At 37.7% G+C, this 19,701-nt stretch overlaps 1 protein-coding gene across 1 annotated transcript; it reads left to right on the top strand.

Moving 5' to 3' along the window:
* Nucleotides 1-1,831: 1,831 nt before the first annotated feature.
* abcg4a (ATP-binding cassette, sub-family G (WHITE), member 4a) lies at nt 1,832-18,966 on the top strand. Its single transcript, XM_044140799.1, has 15 exons — nt 1,832-1,872; nt 2,615-2,852; nt 8,888-9,005; nt 9,159-9,291; nt 9,387-9,437; nt 10,531-10,676; nt 10,792-10,915; nt 11,127-11,241; nt 11,358-11,497; nt 13,356-13,454; nt 13,581-13,749; nt 13,856-13,956; nt 14,038-14,196; nt 14,650-14,768; nt 14,861-18,966. The coding sequence occupies exons 1-15, from the start codon at nt 1,849-1,851 to the stop codon at nt 15,084-15,086; spliced, it is 1,962 nt and encodes a 653-aa protein (XP_043996734.1). The 5' UTR covers nt 1,832-1,848; the 3' UTR covers nt 15,087-18,966.
* Nucleotides 18,967-19,701: the final 735 nt, after the last annotated feature.

Here is a 19,701-nt window from a genome sequence, read left to right as displayed (position 1 = left end):
AAACTACTTTTTGTTGCAATTAAAGCTTTTTCAGTTATGGCTAAACTCAAACAAGCGTGATTGGGAGTATCAGGAACTGCATTTGTTTTTAAGTATTGCTACAGATTCCTAATTAAAATTTATCTTTAGGCTTTGACTGAGCCACTCTCCAGCTGCATTGTTTGGGTTGGTGTCCCAGTGTAGTGGCTACCGCTGCTCCACCCTTTGTTCTTTTCTATCAGGTTTCCCTCCAGGATTGTTCTTCGTTGTTCCAGCTGTCTACTGTGTTTCTTGGTCTTCATAATGTTGTTTGTTTATTAATGTTCTCCGACAAACCTCTAAGGCTTTCAAAGAACAGCTGGAAATTATCACGCAAAGTTGGACTCACTAATTAGTTAGAGGGATTAGTTAATTTGTGGATTTACTAATCAGAGATGAGGATTAGATATGCAGACCACATCTTTAACATTTTTACTTTGAAAATAGTCTGTCCTTTACATGCCACTTCACAATTACACCGGTTTGTTGGTCTTCATAAAATCCCAATAAATTGTATTAAAGTTTGTGACAAAGTGTGATAAATCTCAATTCAATCGCGAGAGGTCTAGAACATACATCACATTGAATATCCATAAAGCTCAATGTACTCGGACAATTATCAAGTGGAACTTTATTGCATTTTACTCGATGTACTTAAAGTATGAGTCAAGTTCCTCATGCTATCAACATTTAATGTTATTTACACTTTCAGTGATTAAATGGGTGCCCTTTGTAACGTCACACATTAAAAGAGCAACAACAATATTTTTGGTTTATTGAGCCTGTCATGGGCTGCACAGTGGCGCAGTTGGTAGAGCTGTTGCCTTGCAGCAAGAAGGTCGTGGGTTCGATTCCCAGCCCACGGTCTTTCTGCATGGAGTTTGCATGTTCTCCCTGTGCATGCGTGGGTTCTCTCCGGGTTCTCTGGCTTCCTCCCACAGTCCAAAAACATGACTGTCAGGTTACTTGGTTTCTCTAAATTCTCCCTAGGTGTGAGTGTGTGTAGCATTAGTTGTTTGTCTTGTAAGTCTTTGTGTTGCCCTGCGACAGACTGACGACCTGTCCAGGGTGAACCCCGCCTCTCGCCCGGGACGCAGCTGGAGATAGGCACCAGCAACCCTCCCCACCCCATTTAGGGAAGAAGGGTGTAAAGAAAATGGATGGATGGATGGATGGATGAGCCTGTCATTGAGAAACAAAATATGGGTGTTCATTTTAAAAAGTCATATTTTCTCCATGATATTTATGCATTTATAAATGTCAGAAATATTTAATTCACCATCTCAGTATTTTGTTTAAATAACTTTTTTTTATTTTTTTTTTGCTTGCTAAACATTTATTTGCCGACTAGAATCTGTTATATATAGCGGAAGTGGGATATCAAAGTAAACGCTGGGCTTTGCAGACCTCTATAAACTCAGTTGCTGGCGGGTCTGAATGGTCGCTCAGGTTTTTTTTTTTTTTCTTAACCATCGTTTTTAATTTCCAACGTGTTAGTCGAAAACATAGAACATGCCGTTTTAACGGTTCCACAGTGTTTTACTCAGGCCTTTGCAGAGCTAGTTTCTGTATAAATTTCTGCATTAACATCCGCCATTGCGGTCAAGTCAGAACACTTCCGGTTCATGTTCATTCACTCTTACGTTACTGTGGAGCGGCTATCGAAGTTTAAGATTTATTGTTTATTCATTCGTAAAACAAAATTATTTAGGCTATATGAAAATAAATATAAACGTGTAAAAACGTTGATAACAACTAAAAAGTGTCTCAAACATGAACCGGAAGTGTTATAGTTTGAATGTTGATGGAAAAAAGTGTTGCTGTCGACCCATGAGACATACTGTACATACTTGGGTCTGTATGTCCTATGTTTTCTGTTATCACGGTGGACATGACGAAACCTAGTTTTTACTTTTATATTTCACTTCTGCTTGTCAACATGCAAATTTTCACATTAGCTTAATATTTTCCTTGGACCTCAATATTTAACTACGAACAAAATATTTCATCGACAAGCCAAATATTTAAATACTAAACTGTTTTTAATTAGTAAAATAAATATTTATTTTTAATAAAAATAAAATAAAAATATTTTTTTTGGCTGATTCCGATTTTGGCCTATGCTATTTTATTTAATTTTTGTTCTGAAATATAAATAGCAAGAAAGTTGCTGAGCTGGCAACAGTGGGGGACTGCAAACATGCGAACATGACCTGATGGGTGGGTCTGTCAGTCAAACCTCTCACATGGCAGAGCATAAAGACAAAAATGATTCTTTTGTTTGTTTGCCAAGGTAAATAAGATTGGTGAATAAGATCGGCTTCACAAGTAAGTATTGGCTGAACAGCGATCTCCCAAAATTAAGGAAATCAGGGCCAATTTATCGGCTGGCCGATTTATTCGTGCAACTCTAGTTTCTAAAGTAAATAGTTAGATGGTGAATTCAATATTTAGTATGGAACTCTGATGCTTACACTTTGAAAAGTTAATATGCAAATTTTTTTCTTTATTACAGGCTAAATAAACCAAAATATTGCTGTCGATTTTTTTTATTGTATAACTTTACAAACGGTGCCACATACTTCCTTCCCTGCAGGCTATCAGGATGGCCGAGAAAACACTGGAGCCTGGCTCGGTCAGCATTGCTATGGAAGAGACCAAGCTGCCCGGAGGGGCCCCGCAGGAGGCGCCACTGCTCACCCACCTGAAGAAAGTGGAGAACCACATCACAGAGGCGCAGCGCTTCTGCCACCTCCCGCGGCGCTCCGCTGTGGACCTGGAGTTCAACGAATTGTCCTACACCATCCGGGAGGGCCCCTGGTGGAGGAGAAGAGGTACTGCAGGCACGGGTCACAGAAAACAATGACAGATGAGCAAGCGAACACCACCCATGACGATCAATATCTGCAGTGCAGAAATCTCAGTGTGTTAAAAAGGTTTTGTGACATTTCAGGGGAAAAAAATTCCCAGCGTTTGTTCTTGCCTCGTTTATTGTTCTGGCACATGCATCATATCCCTGACACATACTGACTTACAGTCTTCCACCATGCAAGAGCAGCCGGTCCTCCTGCCTGCAAGCTTTGCTGCACTCAGCAGAGTTTAGATATAGTAAATAATTTACCCCCAGGTTGGCACACTGCTTGCATCCTTTTGCCTTTGTTGTCTTTCAGGAGGCGGTGACTGGGAGTCCAGCACACAATTGATAAACTAGGATCATATGAACTGCATCTGAACTCACTATCCTTGGAAATGATTAAGCTTCGGCTTTTTATCTGCAGATCAAACAACCTACTCTCTTCAAGCACTTAAACCTGGCTGCCGTGGTTGTGTGGATTTAGCAGGGTGTGTTTACATTCTCCACATGGTGTGAGGTGTTTGCATGGCAGTGCTGCAGGCTTGGCTATTTTAAGTTTTGTCTAAAATGAATGTGCATTATGAAAGTCTGGCAGCGAAGTGTTTGCTGTTCCGTTGTGTAACCTGGACGTATGGAGCATTTTAATGAGGGAAAAGATCAGAGAGGAGTTCTGGAGCAGTGATGCTCGTGTTGCTGTCTGTCTTCATTGCATCAAATGTTTCTCTGTGATGTTTAAAGTTTTTTGGAAACATCTCTTTGGATTTTTATCAAAACTCATCCAGCTATTGATAATTGACCAGAATGTCTTTTCTTTTACTTTTCATCTTTTTTTATTATTCAGTGAAACACTTCATGGGAAGGTTTTTTTAAGCTAATATCACTAAGCTTCAGGTCTGATTGTAAACCAAACAAAACCTCTGAGCCTTTCTGGTTTTCATTTACAGCTAAATTATTTGACAAATGCTGAAGTCGGCAGATGACTTATTTTTTAACAGGAATTCTGCCTGATTGAAAGCCCTGCACAAGGAGTAAAATACCATTCGAGCTGATTGTTTTTATGAATTCTTGCAGCCACTGAGAGTCAAAATTTTGCCCTGAATTCACTGTTATACTTTTTTTCAAAAGTACTTACTCATTTCCCTTCACACACACCTGATTTTAATTAGTAAATACTTTTGAAAGTGTACGTTGACACAATTAAAGGTGAATTATAAATCCACCTGAGTTTCTGTTGACTTGGACCTTTCTTGAAAACATTTTAAAAAGACATAAAATAAATTCATTTAAAGAAATTCTGTAAAATACCCTCCTGCTGAAAAATTATTAGAAAAAAGTCATTTAAATTTTAGGACTTTTCTCTATGGGAGAAAAAACACTCTATATAAAAATATAATTGTCTTTCCAAATTAAAAGTTTGCATTGCGTTTATTTATTAGTGACCCTACAAATCTATTTAAAATACGATACAACTAAAGCAGTTATTAAAATGTATGCGTTTCTTTGTTTTTTCCAAGCTGCTTAGGGTTCTTAGAAACTTCTAAGAAGCAATATATGCTTTTCTGTTCTCTTGGGGTGTAAATCTGACGGGACACAGAAGGTCATTTATTTTAGACACTGAGCTTTGTTGACTTCAGTACCATGGACAGCACCAATGTTTTATCTTTACTCTGGACAAATCTACTCCAATACAGAGTCGCAGTAAAAGATTGATTGTTTATTTATTGTTCAATTCAGAGCTTAAGGTAAAATTCTTTGTTTATAGCTGTAAATTATGTGCATTCCCACGTTAATTAATACTAATATTCTATTCCACCTGTTTACTGGACAGCTATTAGTTTGTCTTTGAGTGAGAAAACACTCTTCCTGTCTAAATGTGTTGAATCAGACAATGGCTATGCATCAGGCAGAAAAGTGAGGAGAGAAATAAGATTTGCATGAATCATGATCCCAGGACTCGTGATGTCATCTATCCTTAAAAGTACCTTAGCTTTTGAGTCGATGTCTCGCTGCTCATGAGTCACATCTCCAAAGGTTTGTGATAAGCAGGAAATTACAAAAACGGGTTTTTGTTAAATTTAGAGCGTTCTCTTTTCCTGGAGGAGGTCTCAGCCGGAGTGAGTCCCAGGTGAGCTGCCCTCCAACTGCATTTTCTATTGGAGGCTCTTGTTTAGTGATGCTGGCCATCCCTGGCTGTTTTGGATGGAACCGCTGTGACCTATTTTCATGTTCAGTGGTATTCTCATCCCGAGGGAGATGTCTGGAGAAACTCAAGCCGGGCTTTGAACGGGGGAGAAGTAGCAGAGGAGGGAGAGAGAGAGAGAGAGAGAGACAGGGAAATGTTTACATTTCTGCTTCAAATTTAGTGAGCTGCTGCTCTGCACCTGCGCTCATCATCCCTGTTTTTCCAGAGGGGAAGCAAAGCTGGCTGAAATAAAAATACGGCCTCATATAGGTCTGTCACGATAACAAATTTTGCTGGACAATAAATTGTTCTAGAACTTACTGCGATAAACGGTAACGTTGTTTTGTGAACATTTTCTCAAGTAATTTAATAGTAATAATGACATAAAAATGCAAGAACACTTTCTCAAAGTTCAATAAACTTTAAATTCTAATGAACATTTACACACTGGAACTGGAAGAGGTTTGGAAAATCCAAAATAAAGAAAGAAAACAACAAATAAATAAATTATGAAGCCTCTGTAAACAAAATTATCATTCAAAATGAGGGCTAGTTGAGACCAAAACAGCAGACTGAAGACTTTTGTCAAAAGTGATAAATCAAGGAAATGAAAATTATTGAGTTTCTTTTCATTTATCATGCGATTAATTGATTTATTGTTCATTGTGAATTAATATATCTGATTGATTATGCAGTAATCAATCAGTCCAATTTCTTGATAATTATCGTGGAATTCTCAAGAAATCAACAATTGTGAGTTTATTGCAGATTTTTCTCAAAAATTATCAAAAACCTTCTTGTAAATAACAGCTACCTCAGCTTTAATTACTGTCATATTATAGTCCATCATCTATACACTGAGTAATAAAAAAGTCACATTTACTGTCATAAATAAGTGCAAATATTTCCAAATTATTACCACATATACAAAATGCTGGAGGGACTGAAAAGATGTTCAATAATATTATTTAATTTTAAGAATTCATTGATATTTTAACAGTTTGTGAACAGGTTTTGTCAATACATTCTGGCACAACTGGCCCTTTAAGAGTATTCATGATCATGATTTGGCCCAAAACACAAATGGGTTTGACACCCCTGGCCTAACACATAAAGTCCAATTACATACACTGAGATTTATCATTTCAATGGGAAAAGTTTTAAGGGTATGAATACTTTTGTGAAGAGCAACCCATATGGTCTGCTTAATATTAGCTCCACTCTCTATTCAAAACCTGCCCAGTCTGGATTACCTGTATTATTTGAGGCTCTGTTCCTGTTGTGACACAGTGGACGATAAAACCTCTGAATAATTTGTCTAGCAATTACAGCAGGAGGTGTCAGAAGTTCAGGCTGTAATCTCAGAGTAAACACCGTCAGATGTGGTTAGGACTGAGCTCGGTCGTGATGTCAGGGGGCGATGTACGCTCTGGCTCTCTGAGACAAAGGGACGAGCTCTCAGACTCACGCCATGTTCGCCCAACAGCAGTGGGTTAGATCATCAGTATGCAGCTCATGGCAGGGCATGGTGGCTTCACTGACAGCACGCAGCTCCTACCTTAGAGGAGAGAGCTCTTTGATGTAGTAACTAAGTGACAGAGGAGGGGGCGCCATTTCTTGGCAGCCGGTTTAAGGGACTATGTAGCTTTGCTGAGATCGCCCAATTACCCAGTTGAAGGCACGAAGAAGGGTCTGTGCAGACCCAGGAGAGACACTCAGGAGACAGGAGACATGGGTGACAGCTCTCAGAATCTGTGTCAGCTCTAAATTGGATTGTGCAGTTGCTCCCACCGCACTTCAGGAACCACAATCCGGGTGCAAGCACATCACAGAAACCTGAGGCAACCTTACTTGGAGGCAAAGTCTTTCGGTTGCTGGATAATAAGATAAACTTAGCAAAATATCTGTTGTGCTATTTTAAATTTTTATCCCGAAATCCTTTCATTTTACGCAGATAGGTTTTTCATACAGCTGGTAGAATACTTGGCCTAAATTTTCTCTGCCTCCCTGTATGGGTTCTTATCTGTCTAGGACCCTGTGACCTCTCCCAAATTAGAATCTCAGTATCTGCATAATCATCTGTTAAAACACTTTAGAAATCAATGAACCAAGTTCTGCAGTGGAGCGCAGCTCGCTGAGCTTTAACTCCTGAAACAAGATACACAATTTGAGCAGCTGTTCCAGGAGACTCACTCCCATGCTCACCCTGATCCGTCTTCCATAAGATTATATTCTGGCATTGATAACACTGTTTTATAATATGTGTTGTTAAGCAAAATCATTACAGCTCAGGCCGTGAGCAGTCAAGATGCCATCTCCCCATCTTTTTTTGTTTCTCCATCTTTGTCCTTTTAATAAATTGCGTACTCAAAATCAACCAAACTGGGCCTGATTTTGATAGTGGGGTCCAGTAACTAAAGAATCTGAAAAGCTTTTGGTTTTTACTGTTTTTATAGTTTCTAAACTTTATTTAGCGTCTCTGTGGTATTTGACTTCTAAGAGGATGCTAAAAATATATTAAATAGACACATTTATTTAATATATTTGTTTAATATGTGACCTAGATTTCATATTGGCATGTTTATATTTAGAACAAGAGACATTTGAATGTTAAAGTAGATAGAAATGCAGCGATCAAGCTTTTCCAGGCTGATATCTTTTCCAGTTTCCCTAAAGTCTGATTTTGTAAAGAAAACTGTCTGGACACAACAAGGCAACTGGCTTTTTAATTTGGGATTCCCAAGACAGCTGAAACACCTGGAAAAAAAGATTTTTTTGAAGAGAAGAAACGTGTCACATGTTTTTAATATAAGTTGCAGGTTTGAATGGAACAGAAAATTAACACATCAAAGCATCTGACCGTGACCTAAAAGGTGCTTCAAAGTACATTTTGTTGGTTGATGCATTTGCAGCCTGGAAAGAGTTAAAGTTTTAGCTGGGATGCATTTAGACACCATGAAAAAAATTTTGACTTTTCTGTATTTGACCTGGAGATCCTCCAATTAAAACTGCTAAAGCAAAGCTAAACAAATACAATTTTTTTTGTCAACTGGCTGTTGAATCTTGAGTAGACACAACAACATGAGTACAGTTAGGGTAGGTTTAAGGTTTGAATTTGACAAAATGCGAAAATGTTCAAGGGATTTGGACACATTTGCGCGGCTCTGTATCTTTGTTGTCTAGCTTCTTCTACATATACACCAAGGTTTCCCCCAGAAAACCTGCTAAGCCTGGTGGTTGGAGGTCATTCACCCAGCGGCCCATCGTCTCTTTGAGTTAAAAAATGTTTATAGTTGACAGAAAATTTGAAAATATCACTTGATATTTATGTGTTATTGAAAGATTGGAAGATTAACACTTGAACACCAACTATAAAGTCTTAAAAATGCAAACATGTTAAAAAGACTTAAACAAATAAGCAATGCTTAGTCTGGTGGGGGCACAAGTAAAACCTTCCAGGCTGATCATACACTGGAGGAAACCCTGCATACACCACATGTTCATGTTCGACGTGGTTCTGCTTTATATTTAAAACAAAATGTCTACTAAAATCCACAATGCAAGATTTGTGTTTAAGGTTTTACACATTCACTTTAACTTTATTGAAGTTTTTAAGAAACTGTGAGAGTAAGGAATGTAATATTTATATTATTGCAGGTTAACTACTAGAATATCCCAAAGCATTAGCGTCAGTGTCAGTGACTGACAGCATGAGGAGACAAATAATCTGTCCAGCAGGCTCCCCTCCTCCCAGCTGAAGCCCTCATTAGGATAAAGCTTGTATAGAAAATGAATGAATGATTAACTGACTGATGGTTCATTCTCTCCATTAGGCTACAAAGCTCTCCTCAAGTGTCTGTCGGGAAGATTCTGCAGCAGAGAACTGATTGGTATCATGGGACCCTCTGGGGCTGGGAAATCCACTTTGATGAATATTCTGGCAGGTTATAGGTGAGCCTTTGACCTGCACGAGAATTACACAGATCCATAAAAAGAATAGGTTACTGTAAATGTTTACAGAAGACAGATTTTGGGTGGATTTGGTTACATTTACACGAGCAGACTCATAGCAGACTTAGAAATAGCTTCATGTTTGAAAAACAGGAAAACTGGCATGAAGGGGACCATCCTGGTGAACGGTCGGCCGAGGGATCTGAGGACCTTCAGGAAGATGTCCTGCTACATCATGCAGGACGACATGCTGCTGCCGCACCTCACTGCGAGGGAGGCCATGATGGTGAAGCTGCTGCTGGGAAAAGTCACGGCAAAATGTCGACATGTACTTTTAAAAACAGATTTCTGACCGGGTTTTCTTTGTCGTTGTTTTTTTAGGTTTCTGCCCATCTGAAGCTGAATGAGTCTGTGCAGGTCAAAAAAGAACTTGTGAGTCGGTTTATGTTGATTTATGAAAGAATTATAAGTTAGACACAAACAATAAAAAATGTTGTTTTTTTTTCTGTTTTGGCAAATGTTCTTAATTCTGTTTTAGATAGTGAGGTTAATACACCATAAGTGTCTGTATTCGCAGAATCCCAATCCTGACACTAAGTAATTTAGTAAATAAGTAATTAGTAATTGTGCTAATATATTCCAATGATTGATTGATTAGTTAAGGAAACAAACCCATTAAACCAGCAAGGAGCTAATTTCTTAAAGAACTGGAATTGGACATCTGACTGCCTGGTTGAAGATCTAGTTTATTATTTCTATGAAATATTGTTATAAATCCACTCAGATAGTGGTGAAAAGGTGGCAGAACTATTAAAAATAGTTGATTTACACTCTAACAGAATTTACAGGCCTGTAGAGTAAAGTCACGGATTATTATGGCCATCAAAATCTCTGACCAGTGTGATCCTGGCTATTTGAACGTTAAATATTGTTTTTTAAAGTTACTATTATGCAATAGTCAATCAGATATATTAAGACACAATAAACAATAAATCAATTAATCACATGATAATCACACTCATTTTCATCTGCTTGATTTATCGCTTTTCTCTTTTTTCTCTCTCTCTTTTTAACAAAAACTGGATGATAAAAGTCTTCAGTCTGGTGTTTTGGTCTCAACTAGCCCTTTTTTTGAAAGATAATTTTATTTACAGAGACTTCATAATTTATTTTATTTGCTGTTTTCTTTCTTTATTTTGGATATTTAACATGTCTTCCAGTTCCAGTGTGTAAATGTTCATTAGAATTTAAAGTTTATTGATCTTTAAGAATGTGTCCTTGCATTTTTATGCCATTATTACTACTATTATATTACTTGAACCTGGTCTCAAAACAACAATGTTACCTTTTATCGCAATAGGCTCTGAGACAATTTATCGTCCAGTAGAATTTGTAATCGTGACAGGCCTAGTTACCGAAGCAGCACAGTGCACACAGATCACACATAGCTTTTAAAGTTAATAACGCACTCTGGCTGATATCTGATGATTGATTGTTTCAGCGTTTCTCTTTTCTTGCGTTCCAGGTGGATGAGATCCTGACAGCTCTGGGTCTCCAGGAATGTGCTCAGACACGCACCCACTCTCTCTCTGGGGGTCAGTGTAAACGCCTGGCCATTGCTTTAGAACTGGTCAACAATCCACCAGTCATGTTTTTTGATGAGCCCACCAGGTAAAATCTTACTTACTGACTTTGACTCCTTTGCTATTTAAGTCTAAATTCATCCTAACTAGTCTTCTGATCTTTCTCTCTCCATTTCTTTTGTTGTTTTTAAAATCCATTGCAGTGGTCTGGACAGTGCTTCGTGCTTCCAGGTTGTTTCACTCATGAAGTCTCTGGCTCAGGGAGGACGGACAATCATGTGCACCATTCATCAGCCCAGTGCCAAGCTCTTTGAGATGTTTGACAAGGTAGGCTGAGTGCTTTTACTGCTGGACACGTCAGAGCCTCCATTACTCATGGCTTAGACCAGGATACCACAGCATAATTCATTTTATGCAGCCGAAGAAGCAGAGCAGTCGATGCCCCGCCCGTTGTTTCGCTCGCTATTGATCGTTTTTTTCAGAGGGGCTGCATGTTGGGAAGTTTACTGACTATGTTCCTCTGTTGTTCAATCCTCAGCTGTACATCCTTAGTCAGGGTCAGTGCATTTACAAGGGGACAGTCCCTTATCTCATCCCTTACCTGAAGAACCTGGGCCTTCACTGTCCAACATATCACAATCCTGCTGATTTCAGTAAGTCCAGCAAGTCCTCTAAGCACCAAGTGTGTGCGTGTGTGCGTGTGTGTGCGTGTATGTGTGTGTATGGGGATGTTGTCACTGAGTGTTTGGTCTGACCTGAATACGTCCAGTCATTGAGGTAGCATCCGGAGAGTACGGAGACCTGAACCCAGTGCTGTTCGAGGCGGTCCAGGGTGGACTCTGTTCAGAGGAGGGCAAGAAGAACTCCAGAGACAAAAGCGATGCTTCCTGTCCTTCTCAATGTTACAGTGTAAGTAAGAGAGCATGCTGGATGTTTCAAATCCTTCACTATTTCAGAATTTCATGATTTTTCAGTTATAATTACATTGTGGTTGATTATATTGATACCAAACAAGTTGTAATTTTGTACAAACCATGCCATTTTGAATGTTTTGCATTGCTGAAAGTAATTTTCTACATTTCCATTAGAACAAGACGTGAACTTGTGTCAAATGTCAGAGTTTTAGAATCACAACCGTATATTTTTCAAATGGTTGACCAAAAATGTCATGTTTATTTCACTAAAATAAGATATCAAAACTGCTTTGTGCAGCTGTAAAAGTAACATCTCTTTAGAAGAAATTGCAAATAATTTAAGGTTTTGATATATGTAATAGCAATGCAACTGGAATGCATGTTTGACCCTTGATTATAAATAAGAAAAATTATATGAGTTCTGAGCCCGTTTTCATTACATAATACGAGCTTATCCATCCTTGTAGGTTGTTTTAAAGATTTGCTCAGATTTCAATTTTCACATGCAAGAAGAAACCTTTTGCTCAAAGGGAAGAGTTTTTAATCTTGTGGGGCAACATTCTGTTGAAAAAGCTTTGAGTTTGATATTTTTATTTAAAAACAAATTCAACATTTTTGTATATTTCAAATATGGTGCTGATCCTTAAATTTTAACAAAATGAAGCAGCCAATAAAATGAAGTAATATGTTATTATAAGGTATGCAAATAAAATTAAATTTTAACAGTAATTTAAAAAGTGCCATGTCATGCTCTGATTTCCTTGTCTTTTCCGCTTCATTGATCATTTTTCTCCTCCGTCATCTTCTCTCCATTTAATCTTAATAACGTCTAATACAGGAATCAGCTAAAGGTTGGATCTTAAAATAAGAACTTGGAGCGGTCTGTTTTAGTTTTCTCTTTTCTTTTGCTTTTTACTTATCTACAGGTTCACTTTGCTGTAAATGTAAGATTATGGCTGGTTTAAAGAGCATCTTTTTCTGTACAGTTTCTTGTAGAAGCAAACAAATGTTATCCTTTATATTTACTGAGTTGCTTTCATCACACCCTTCAAAAGACATATAGTCAAGTGTTTTAAATGGGTTGCATCAATCTTCCTTTTTGGGCGATAAAACGGGGGCAGAAATATCATTCATTTTTCATGCGTTGAATAGTGATGTGTTTGTAACATAAACATTTAGCTTGAAGCATAACAGAAACTCTGCTCAGAGGCTATGCTGCACTCTTTGCAAACATAAATAACATATTCATTTTGAGATTTTAATTATTTACTTGGAATGATTCTTTTTTTCATAATGGAATAATCTTACGACACAAAACTTCAATCCTTTAATTTTTCAAATTGAGTGCAGGGGGCAGTGGTGGCGACAGGGTTCAAGCAAACCGCCGTCGCTTTCCTGTGACTTACTGTCAAATAAAGGTGACCAGAGCCAAATAAAATCCTTTAAAAAATTTAATTAAAAGATTTTTTTCCTTATATGCGAGTCCAAGCAGCCTTTACTCTTATTTGTTCACTGTATGAAACTTGTAAACTTTGTTTTAAAACAGAGTTTAATGATGGTATTGGAAATTGTGTGGTTTCTCTGCAACCTGTCAATTTATTCAAATGTCAGTGGAGGTTTTGTGTATTTACTTGAGTCTTTGCATAATTAAGACCAAGTAGATTAAAAAAGACAGAATAAATTCAAATTCAAACTCAAGCAATGTTTTTAGTTGTATAATAAAAAATAAAAAAACAATGGTTCAAACAAATTAATTAAAGCCTAAATTTAATACAGCATCGGGACTCATGACAAATGTTGGTATCCTGTCAGTAACTGATCTTGGTGTCGTACATAACACCGTTTTTCCACAGGACACAGGAACCCTGGAGAAGTCCAGCTTCCCCACAAGCACATTCACACAGTTCTGCATCCTCTTCAAAAGAACCTTCGTCACAATATGCAGGGACACGGTAAAATTAGCATTTTCACATTCACTCCTGAACATTTTTAATAAAAGTTTTCTTTTTTCTTTTTCAAATATATTTTGTCTAAAAAAAATCTTTACATGTAGCCTGCTGTATTGTCTTGTTTTGAAGGTGCTGACCCACCTCAGAGTGATGTCCCATCTGTGTATCGGAGTTCTGATTGGCCTGCTTTATCTTAATATCGGAAATGATGCCAGCAAAGTCTTCAACAACACAGGCTTCCTCTTCTTCTCCATGCTGTTCCTCATGTTCGCTGCCCTGATGCCCACAGTGCTGACCTGTAAGACACCGATCCTCGTCGGAGTCTGGAAAACATTGATCTGGTGTGTGGGGGTTTTCCCGTGGATTTGGAAAGATTTTCTTTTAACTGAGCTGTTGTTCCACAGTTCCTCTGGAGATGTCTGTCTTGATGAGGGAGCATCTCAACTACTGGTACAGCCTTAAGGCGTACTTCCTGGCCAAGACTATGGCTGACATACCGTTCCAGGTAGGGTTTGATTCATTCTTTAGAAATGAAAGCGGATATTGTACAATTTTTGCTAACGCTGAAAGCATGTCTCCTCTGTAGGTGATTTGTCCCATAATGTACTGTAGTATAGTGTATTGGATGACTGAACAACCTGCAGAGGCCGGTCGCTATCTCCTCTTCATGGCCTTGTCCACATCCACAGCCCTGGTAGCCCAGTCCCTGGGGCTGCTAATTGGTGCTGCATCCACATCCTTGCAGGTAGACAGTTATACAAGGGTACTGGTCATTTTGCCCCTTTATTGATCCGAGTTTGATGTTTTACAAAATTAGCTTCATTTCTTTGAATTTTTTTATTTTTCAAAAACACCAACAAAACTGACTCTTTACAGCAACTTTGGATTGCAGAACGATTTTTATGTTTTTATATGTTTCATATTTGTGTATATTTCTTAATTTTGCTCTCTTTACTATGAGAGCAAAATAGTAAAGAGATTTTGCTCTTTACTATGATGTTTTTGTAACGTGAAAAAAAAAAGCAATTTTAAATTGGCTTTGAAGCGTAGTGAGAGAGACAATGTAAGTATAAACAATAAAAATAGTCATATTAAAGTATAAATCTTTTTTTCTCCTCCAGATGTTTAAATAAAATGTTTTATGTTTTCTGTGGGTGACAGTTTGTTATAATTTCATGCTGTTGTTTTTGTGTGACAGGTAGCAACGTTTGTTGGTCCAGTTACAGCCATTCCCGTGCTCCTCTTTTCTGGATTTTTTGTCAATTTTGACACAATTCCTAAATACCTTCAGTGGAGTTCTTACGTCTCCTACGTCAGGTATTGTCTCTGGGATTTGCAAATGATTTTCAGATTTAGATTTTCAAATATGTTCCCCTTTTTCAGCCACTGACCAAACTGTTTGATTTCAGGTATGGCTTTGAAGGGGTGATACTCTCCATCTATGGGATGAACCGGTCAGAACTCGAATGTCCGGAAGTGATGTGTAAATTTCAAAAGCCAGAGGAGGTTCTGCAGCTGCTGGATGTAGAGGACGCAAAGCTTTATGTTGACTTCATGGTGCTGGGTGCGTTTTTCCTGATTCTTAGACTGGCCACCTACCTGGCTCTCCGCTACCGAGTCAAGTCAGAGCGTTAAGATGTCACAATGTTCTTACATATCCAAGCCGTGTGATAAAACATATTGCCCTCCTTTCTCTTACTTAACTTCACCTTCACATAGACTGAAAGACAAATCCAAGCCTCAGAAAACTGCTGCACCATTATCCAAACACATGGATGGAAGATGCTTGGACTGGGAAATGTTTCTCCACGTCCTAAGCCTGTTACAAGATGGTAGTCTTTCTCAGCTCCCCTTAACCCTCCCCTAAAAAGTTCAGACGGCACAAATGCCCAATAAATTAACCTGAAGCATGTTTCAGTAATGCAAGAAAGTTGAATTTTTATATTTTGCCATCAAGAAAATTGTGATATGTCTAAGAAGATATCAAAGAAACATGCTAACCCCACTGGAACAGGAAGGCCCGGTGACTTGTACTAGTTCAGTGCCTAAAAGGTAACTCAGTCCACGTCATAATCAATCTCCAGTCAGTCAAGTTGAAGAGTTCAGAATCGCTTCCCTCTCATTCGTGTCAGACGATTGGAAAACTTTCCATGGGAGGAAACATTTGCGTGTCTTGTACTTCTCTTTTGGGACAATCTTTTCAGATACCTGTACCTGGACACTTAACATGCAGACTTCCGACTGCCATTGGATGACTTACATTTGGTTTCGAGTGTAGATCATTTTCACAGGCCTTCTGCCCCACCACGGGTGGTGGTGGAGCATTAAAGCCTGGATAAACTGCAAAATGTGTGTCTTATGTAACAAACTGACATTCATCCTGCGACCAGCCCTAGGAGTCCCTACTTGCTCCTTAATGTTTGTTTTTGCTGTGACAAAGGAACCATTGACTGAGCTTGGAGCCAAATTAGTAAGTGAATTTCCAACCTGATTCAAGGAGCTGAGTGAATGATGCTGCAGACAAAGTGCAATAGTTTAAATTATGTGTAAAGACATGATGTTTGTCCATCACGTCACATAGTTTTGACACTAATCTTCTTTAAAATGCTCGTTTCCACTTGTTGTATGCCTCTATTCCCCTATCTTTAATAAGAAAATAACTTCCTGTCTCCTTCCCTCATCTTTCTTTCTGCTTTGCTGATAAATTTTTTTTAAAAAGTTTGTTCAAAAGCAATGCTAGATACTTGAAATGCTGGCTGGGCATTTTTTTTGTGCCTCTGAACTGGAATGATTTGAGTTTCCTCTGCTTCTTGTTGGAACATATGTCTTATGTCAATGTACCTACGGTGTGGAGGTCGTCACACACAAATATACATATGCACACACAGAAACACCAACGTACAGACACCTACAAACACACTTACCTTGTTTAAAAGATCCTCTCCTCGTCACACGGCAATGCAAATATTTTCCAATAAACTTGCTATGAATTATTTCTTACTTAAACTATGCTACTTAGTAATCCTTATAATGATGCATAACATGATGTGAGCATATAATCAGTGATTGTACAGTGAATATATGTCATGCTGTAAACAAATGTACATTAGCACTTTTAAGTATATGTTTATTCCTTTTTATTAATTTGTATTTTATGTTAATGTATCTGAGGAAAGTGCTGCTTGAAAGTATGAGGAATGTCGCAGAAGTCTAAGACTTAACTTTCTAAAGCAGCTTCTTGGGTTGCTATGGCGATGTTATTTCTTCTCCCAATGCGTTTGGTTGGTGAGGAGATTAAAATTTTCTGCTTGCTGCTGAAAAGATGTAGAATATCTTTAATTAAAGGTGCACTTGTTCAGAATTCTGAAAATATAAGGTATCAGGAGTGGCAGGGGAAAATGTAAATGTTTGAAATATGTCAGGATGAGACATATTTCATCCTGACATGAAATATTTCAGGATGAAATAAATAAATGCAGGGATGTCTCGATCAGGTCTTTTGTCTCCATTACCGATCAGAGTTATTTAAGAGCAGGCAGTTGCAGACACCAAACCCCAGACAGATGCTTCGATAAAATCAACTTTATGAATATTTGTGAAAATTGGTGGCTTTAAAACATAGCAAAACTTAATTTTCTGGAAACCCTATTATCTGTTTTTTTTTCTTCACCACAACAGATTTGCTCAACAAGTTTATTCATTGCAATGAAATAAACTCACTTCTTGCTCCTGCTGGTATAGTTTCCATGTAGAGCAGTTAGCTAAATGCTAAATTGTTGTGATAGACACTGAAATATCTTATATTGACTCAATATGTTTCTGTGAGGTTTCATTCAATACTGAGCAGACAAAACCTAAGGAGAAGATTGTTTTTCTGCTTTGTGAATTCATTAGCTGGAATCAGCAGTTTTCTGGAGGACAGCCATTTTATGTGAATATCTGACGTACAGATATATAAAAGTATTGAATAAACTTAGATCAAATTCCTGCTGACAATGTTTCCATGTATTGCAATTTGTTGAAAAGCTTGGCTAATTTATTGTTTTGATACTATCTATGTTGATAGATAGATTGATAGCATATTCCAGTGTGGTTTTGGTTTGTTTGATCATATTAAAATTGCAGAAAAAATTATGTTTCTAGAGACATATCTGCCTCAAAACAGACGACAGTCTACAGCTAATTTTGTCTTGCTGCTGCTGGCAATATTTAGTGTAAAAAAACTTACAAAAATGACTAAGCTTAAGCTAACGTGTTTCCTCATTGTTTTGACAGGACTACTTGATACTTTGGTTCCAGGTAATTGCATGCAGGCAAAACTTACAGAAAAAGTTGTGCCCCTGAGTTATAAACGTATTGCTTTACTTTCACAAGATCAGTGTTCAATGACCAGCATTTAGCTGCTCATCTGTCTGAAGACAGCATACAGAGTAGGTCACATGACACAGACAGTTAGGAAACTGCAACAACCTTTGACACCAAGTCATTATAAAAGGTGAAAAAAATGAGATTGGTTAGCCAGGGCCCAAACATTAAAAGATCCTGGGAAAACCAATATTTGGAACTGGATCGGGACATCCCTTGAATCAATATGTAGCTGAAGAGAAGGTCGTCATTATCAACAGGGAAGCAGCTGAATAAGAGAGAGAGAGAAAAGCATGGAGCAGAGGCTTGTTTGTGACAGCAATAGTTAACATTGTGATGTTTTTAGAGTAATACCTCCCCCTGCTGTTGCTTTAGACACTTTAGAAGTCTTATCTTCCTGTTGGTTTCATTATGTGCAATAATCATCCAAAGGTATTTTGAACCTTACGAAAAGGGAACTGTGACACTTCTGTAAGAAGCATGATGTATTTTCTTGTTTCTTCCGTTTTGTTTTCCTCGTTCTTTTATTGTTAAGTCCTTGACGGAAGGTGGTTGACTTTAAGCAGATGGTTGCTGCCTGAAAAACCGTGGCATTTTAAACATTTTTTACTACACTCCAAAATCAGTCTGGTTGGTAAGAGACTAGCATGAAAAAGGCGTCAATAATAAGTATTTTAAACGGCTTTAGAAAATTTTATTCTGCTATTTCAACAAAGAGAAACTTTCTAATTTGTGTGCACCAAAGTTTGGAAATTGGAGTTTACTCCAAATGGCGAGTGACTTGATGAATGTCCTCACTAAATATGGTTTCAAAATAGCAGATGCTAAATAATTTTATTGAACTTGTGCTTTGATGACGCAGCAAACTGTGTCTTTTTTTCCTTTTACTTTCATTTTGAGACTCCGTTAAGCATTTCAAACATTTTTTATTAAGAAGCCACACAATGCTCTCCTTCACGCATGGAAACAATATTCAGGCTATTCTTACAAAGAGCTTTACAAAGCAAGTGATATGACTGAGCTTTATTTCCCCACTTGTTTTAAAAAAATTTTTTTCCTCTAATACAATTTATTATCTGCTGCTTCGTTTATAATTTGTCAACAATCGCAAGTCCTGTATACTGAATGCTGTTCCAAGGATTATAATAAAGATAATTTATAACCTTTGCCTGTGCTCTTTTTGGATGATTTGCAACAAAAGTAATTGTTCACTCAATGCCCTGTGTCCCTAACAATAAATCGCTTGGCATTTTCTTTTGAGGGGACTTTGCTCACCATTCATGTAGTCACACTGAAGAGGAAGAATAGACTGGTGTTTGTTCAGCTGCAGAATAGCGTCATTGTGTAGGTTAATATGAAATCATTTAATTGCAGGCTTAAATAATGTAGTGGTATGAGAGAGACTGAAGTGCTTCCACAAATGCATGTAATGGAGTTATTAAGAGAAGGGAAGCAGCTCAGTCATAATTATTGTCTCTGGGAAATTCTGAAAGCTTCTCAAAGAAAATCTGCATTTTCTGCAATCAGAGAAGTGTAACGCAATTACTTTTTAGTTGTTGCTTTCTTTGTGTGTATTTTTTTGTTTTTTGCAAATTTTCTTCTTTTTTAAATTTTATATTCAAAGCAAGTTTGCTAGCTTCTCCTTCTCCCTTTTCCTCAACAAAATGCAGGATAAAATACCTTACAGTCTCACACAAAGAATAGAAAATAGTGCCCCATCCTTAACCACCTAGTTGAGGCCCGTAATTCCCCTGTGACTAATATTAAATGAAAAAGTCATGATAAAAACACATTTAGACTCCATTTTATTTTTCTTCTAATTTATTTTAGCAGTACTACAATGTTAGTACTCCTTTAAGTTTTCCCCATTTTGTGATATTACAAC

The sequence above is a fragment of the Gambusia affinis genome, linkage group LG15, assembly GCF_019740435.1.
Source record: "Gambusia affinis linkage group LG15, SWU_Gaff_1.0, whole genome shotgun sequence".
NCBI classification, from domain to species: Eukaryota; Metazoa; Chordata; class Actinopteri; order Cyprinodontiformes; family Poeciliidae; genus Gambusia; species Gambusia affinis.
This window is presented reverse-complemented; position numbering and strand designations above follow the sequence as displayed.

What these genes read in the sequence shown, in the direction of transcription:
- abcg4a (XM_044140799.1), top strand. Translation starts at nt 1,849, where the DNA reads ATGAGACATACTGTACATACTTGG. An exon ending in TGGCTGACATACCGTTCCAG is followed by an intron (nt 13,957 to 14,037) that starts GTAGGGTTTGAT and finishes TCTCCTCTGTAG; the next exon opens with GTGATTTGTCCCATAATGTA. An exon ending in CTGCATCCACATCCTTGCAG is followed by an intron (nt 14,197 to 14,649) that starts GTAGACAGTTAT and finishes TTTGTGTGACAG; the next exon opens with GTAGCAACGTTTGTTGGTCC.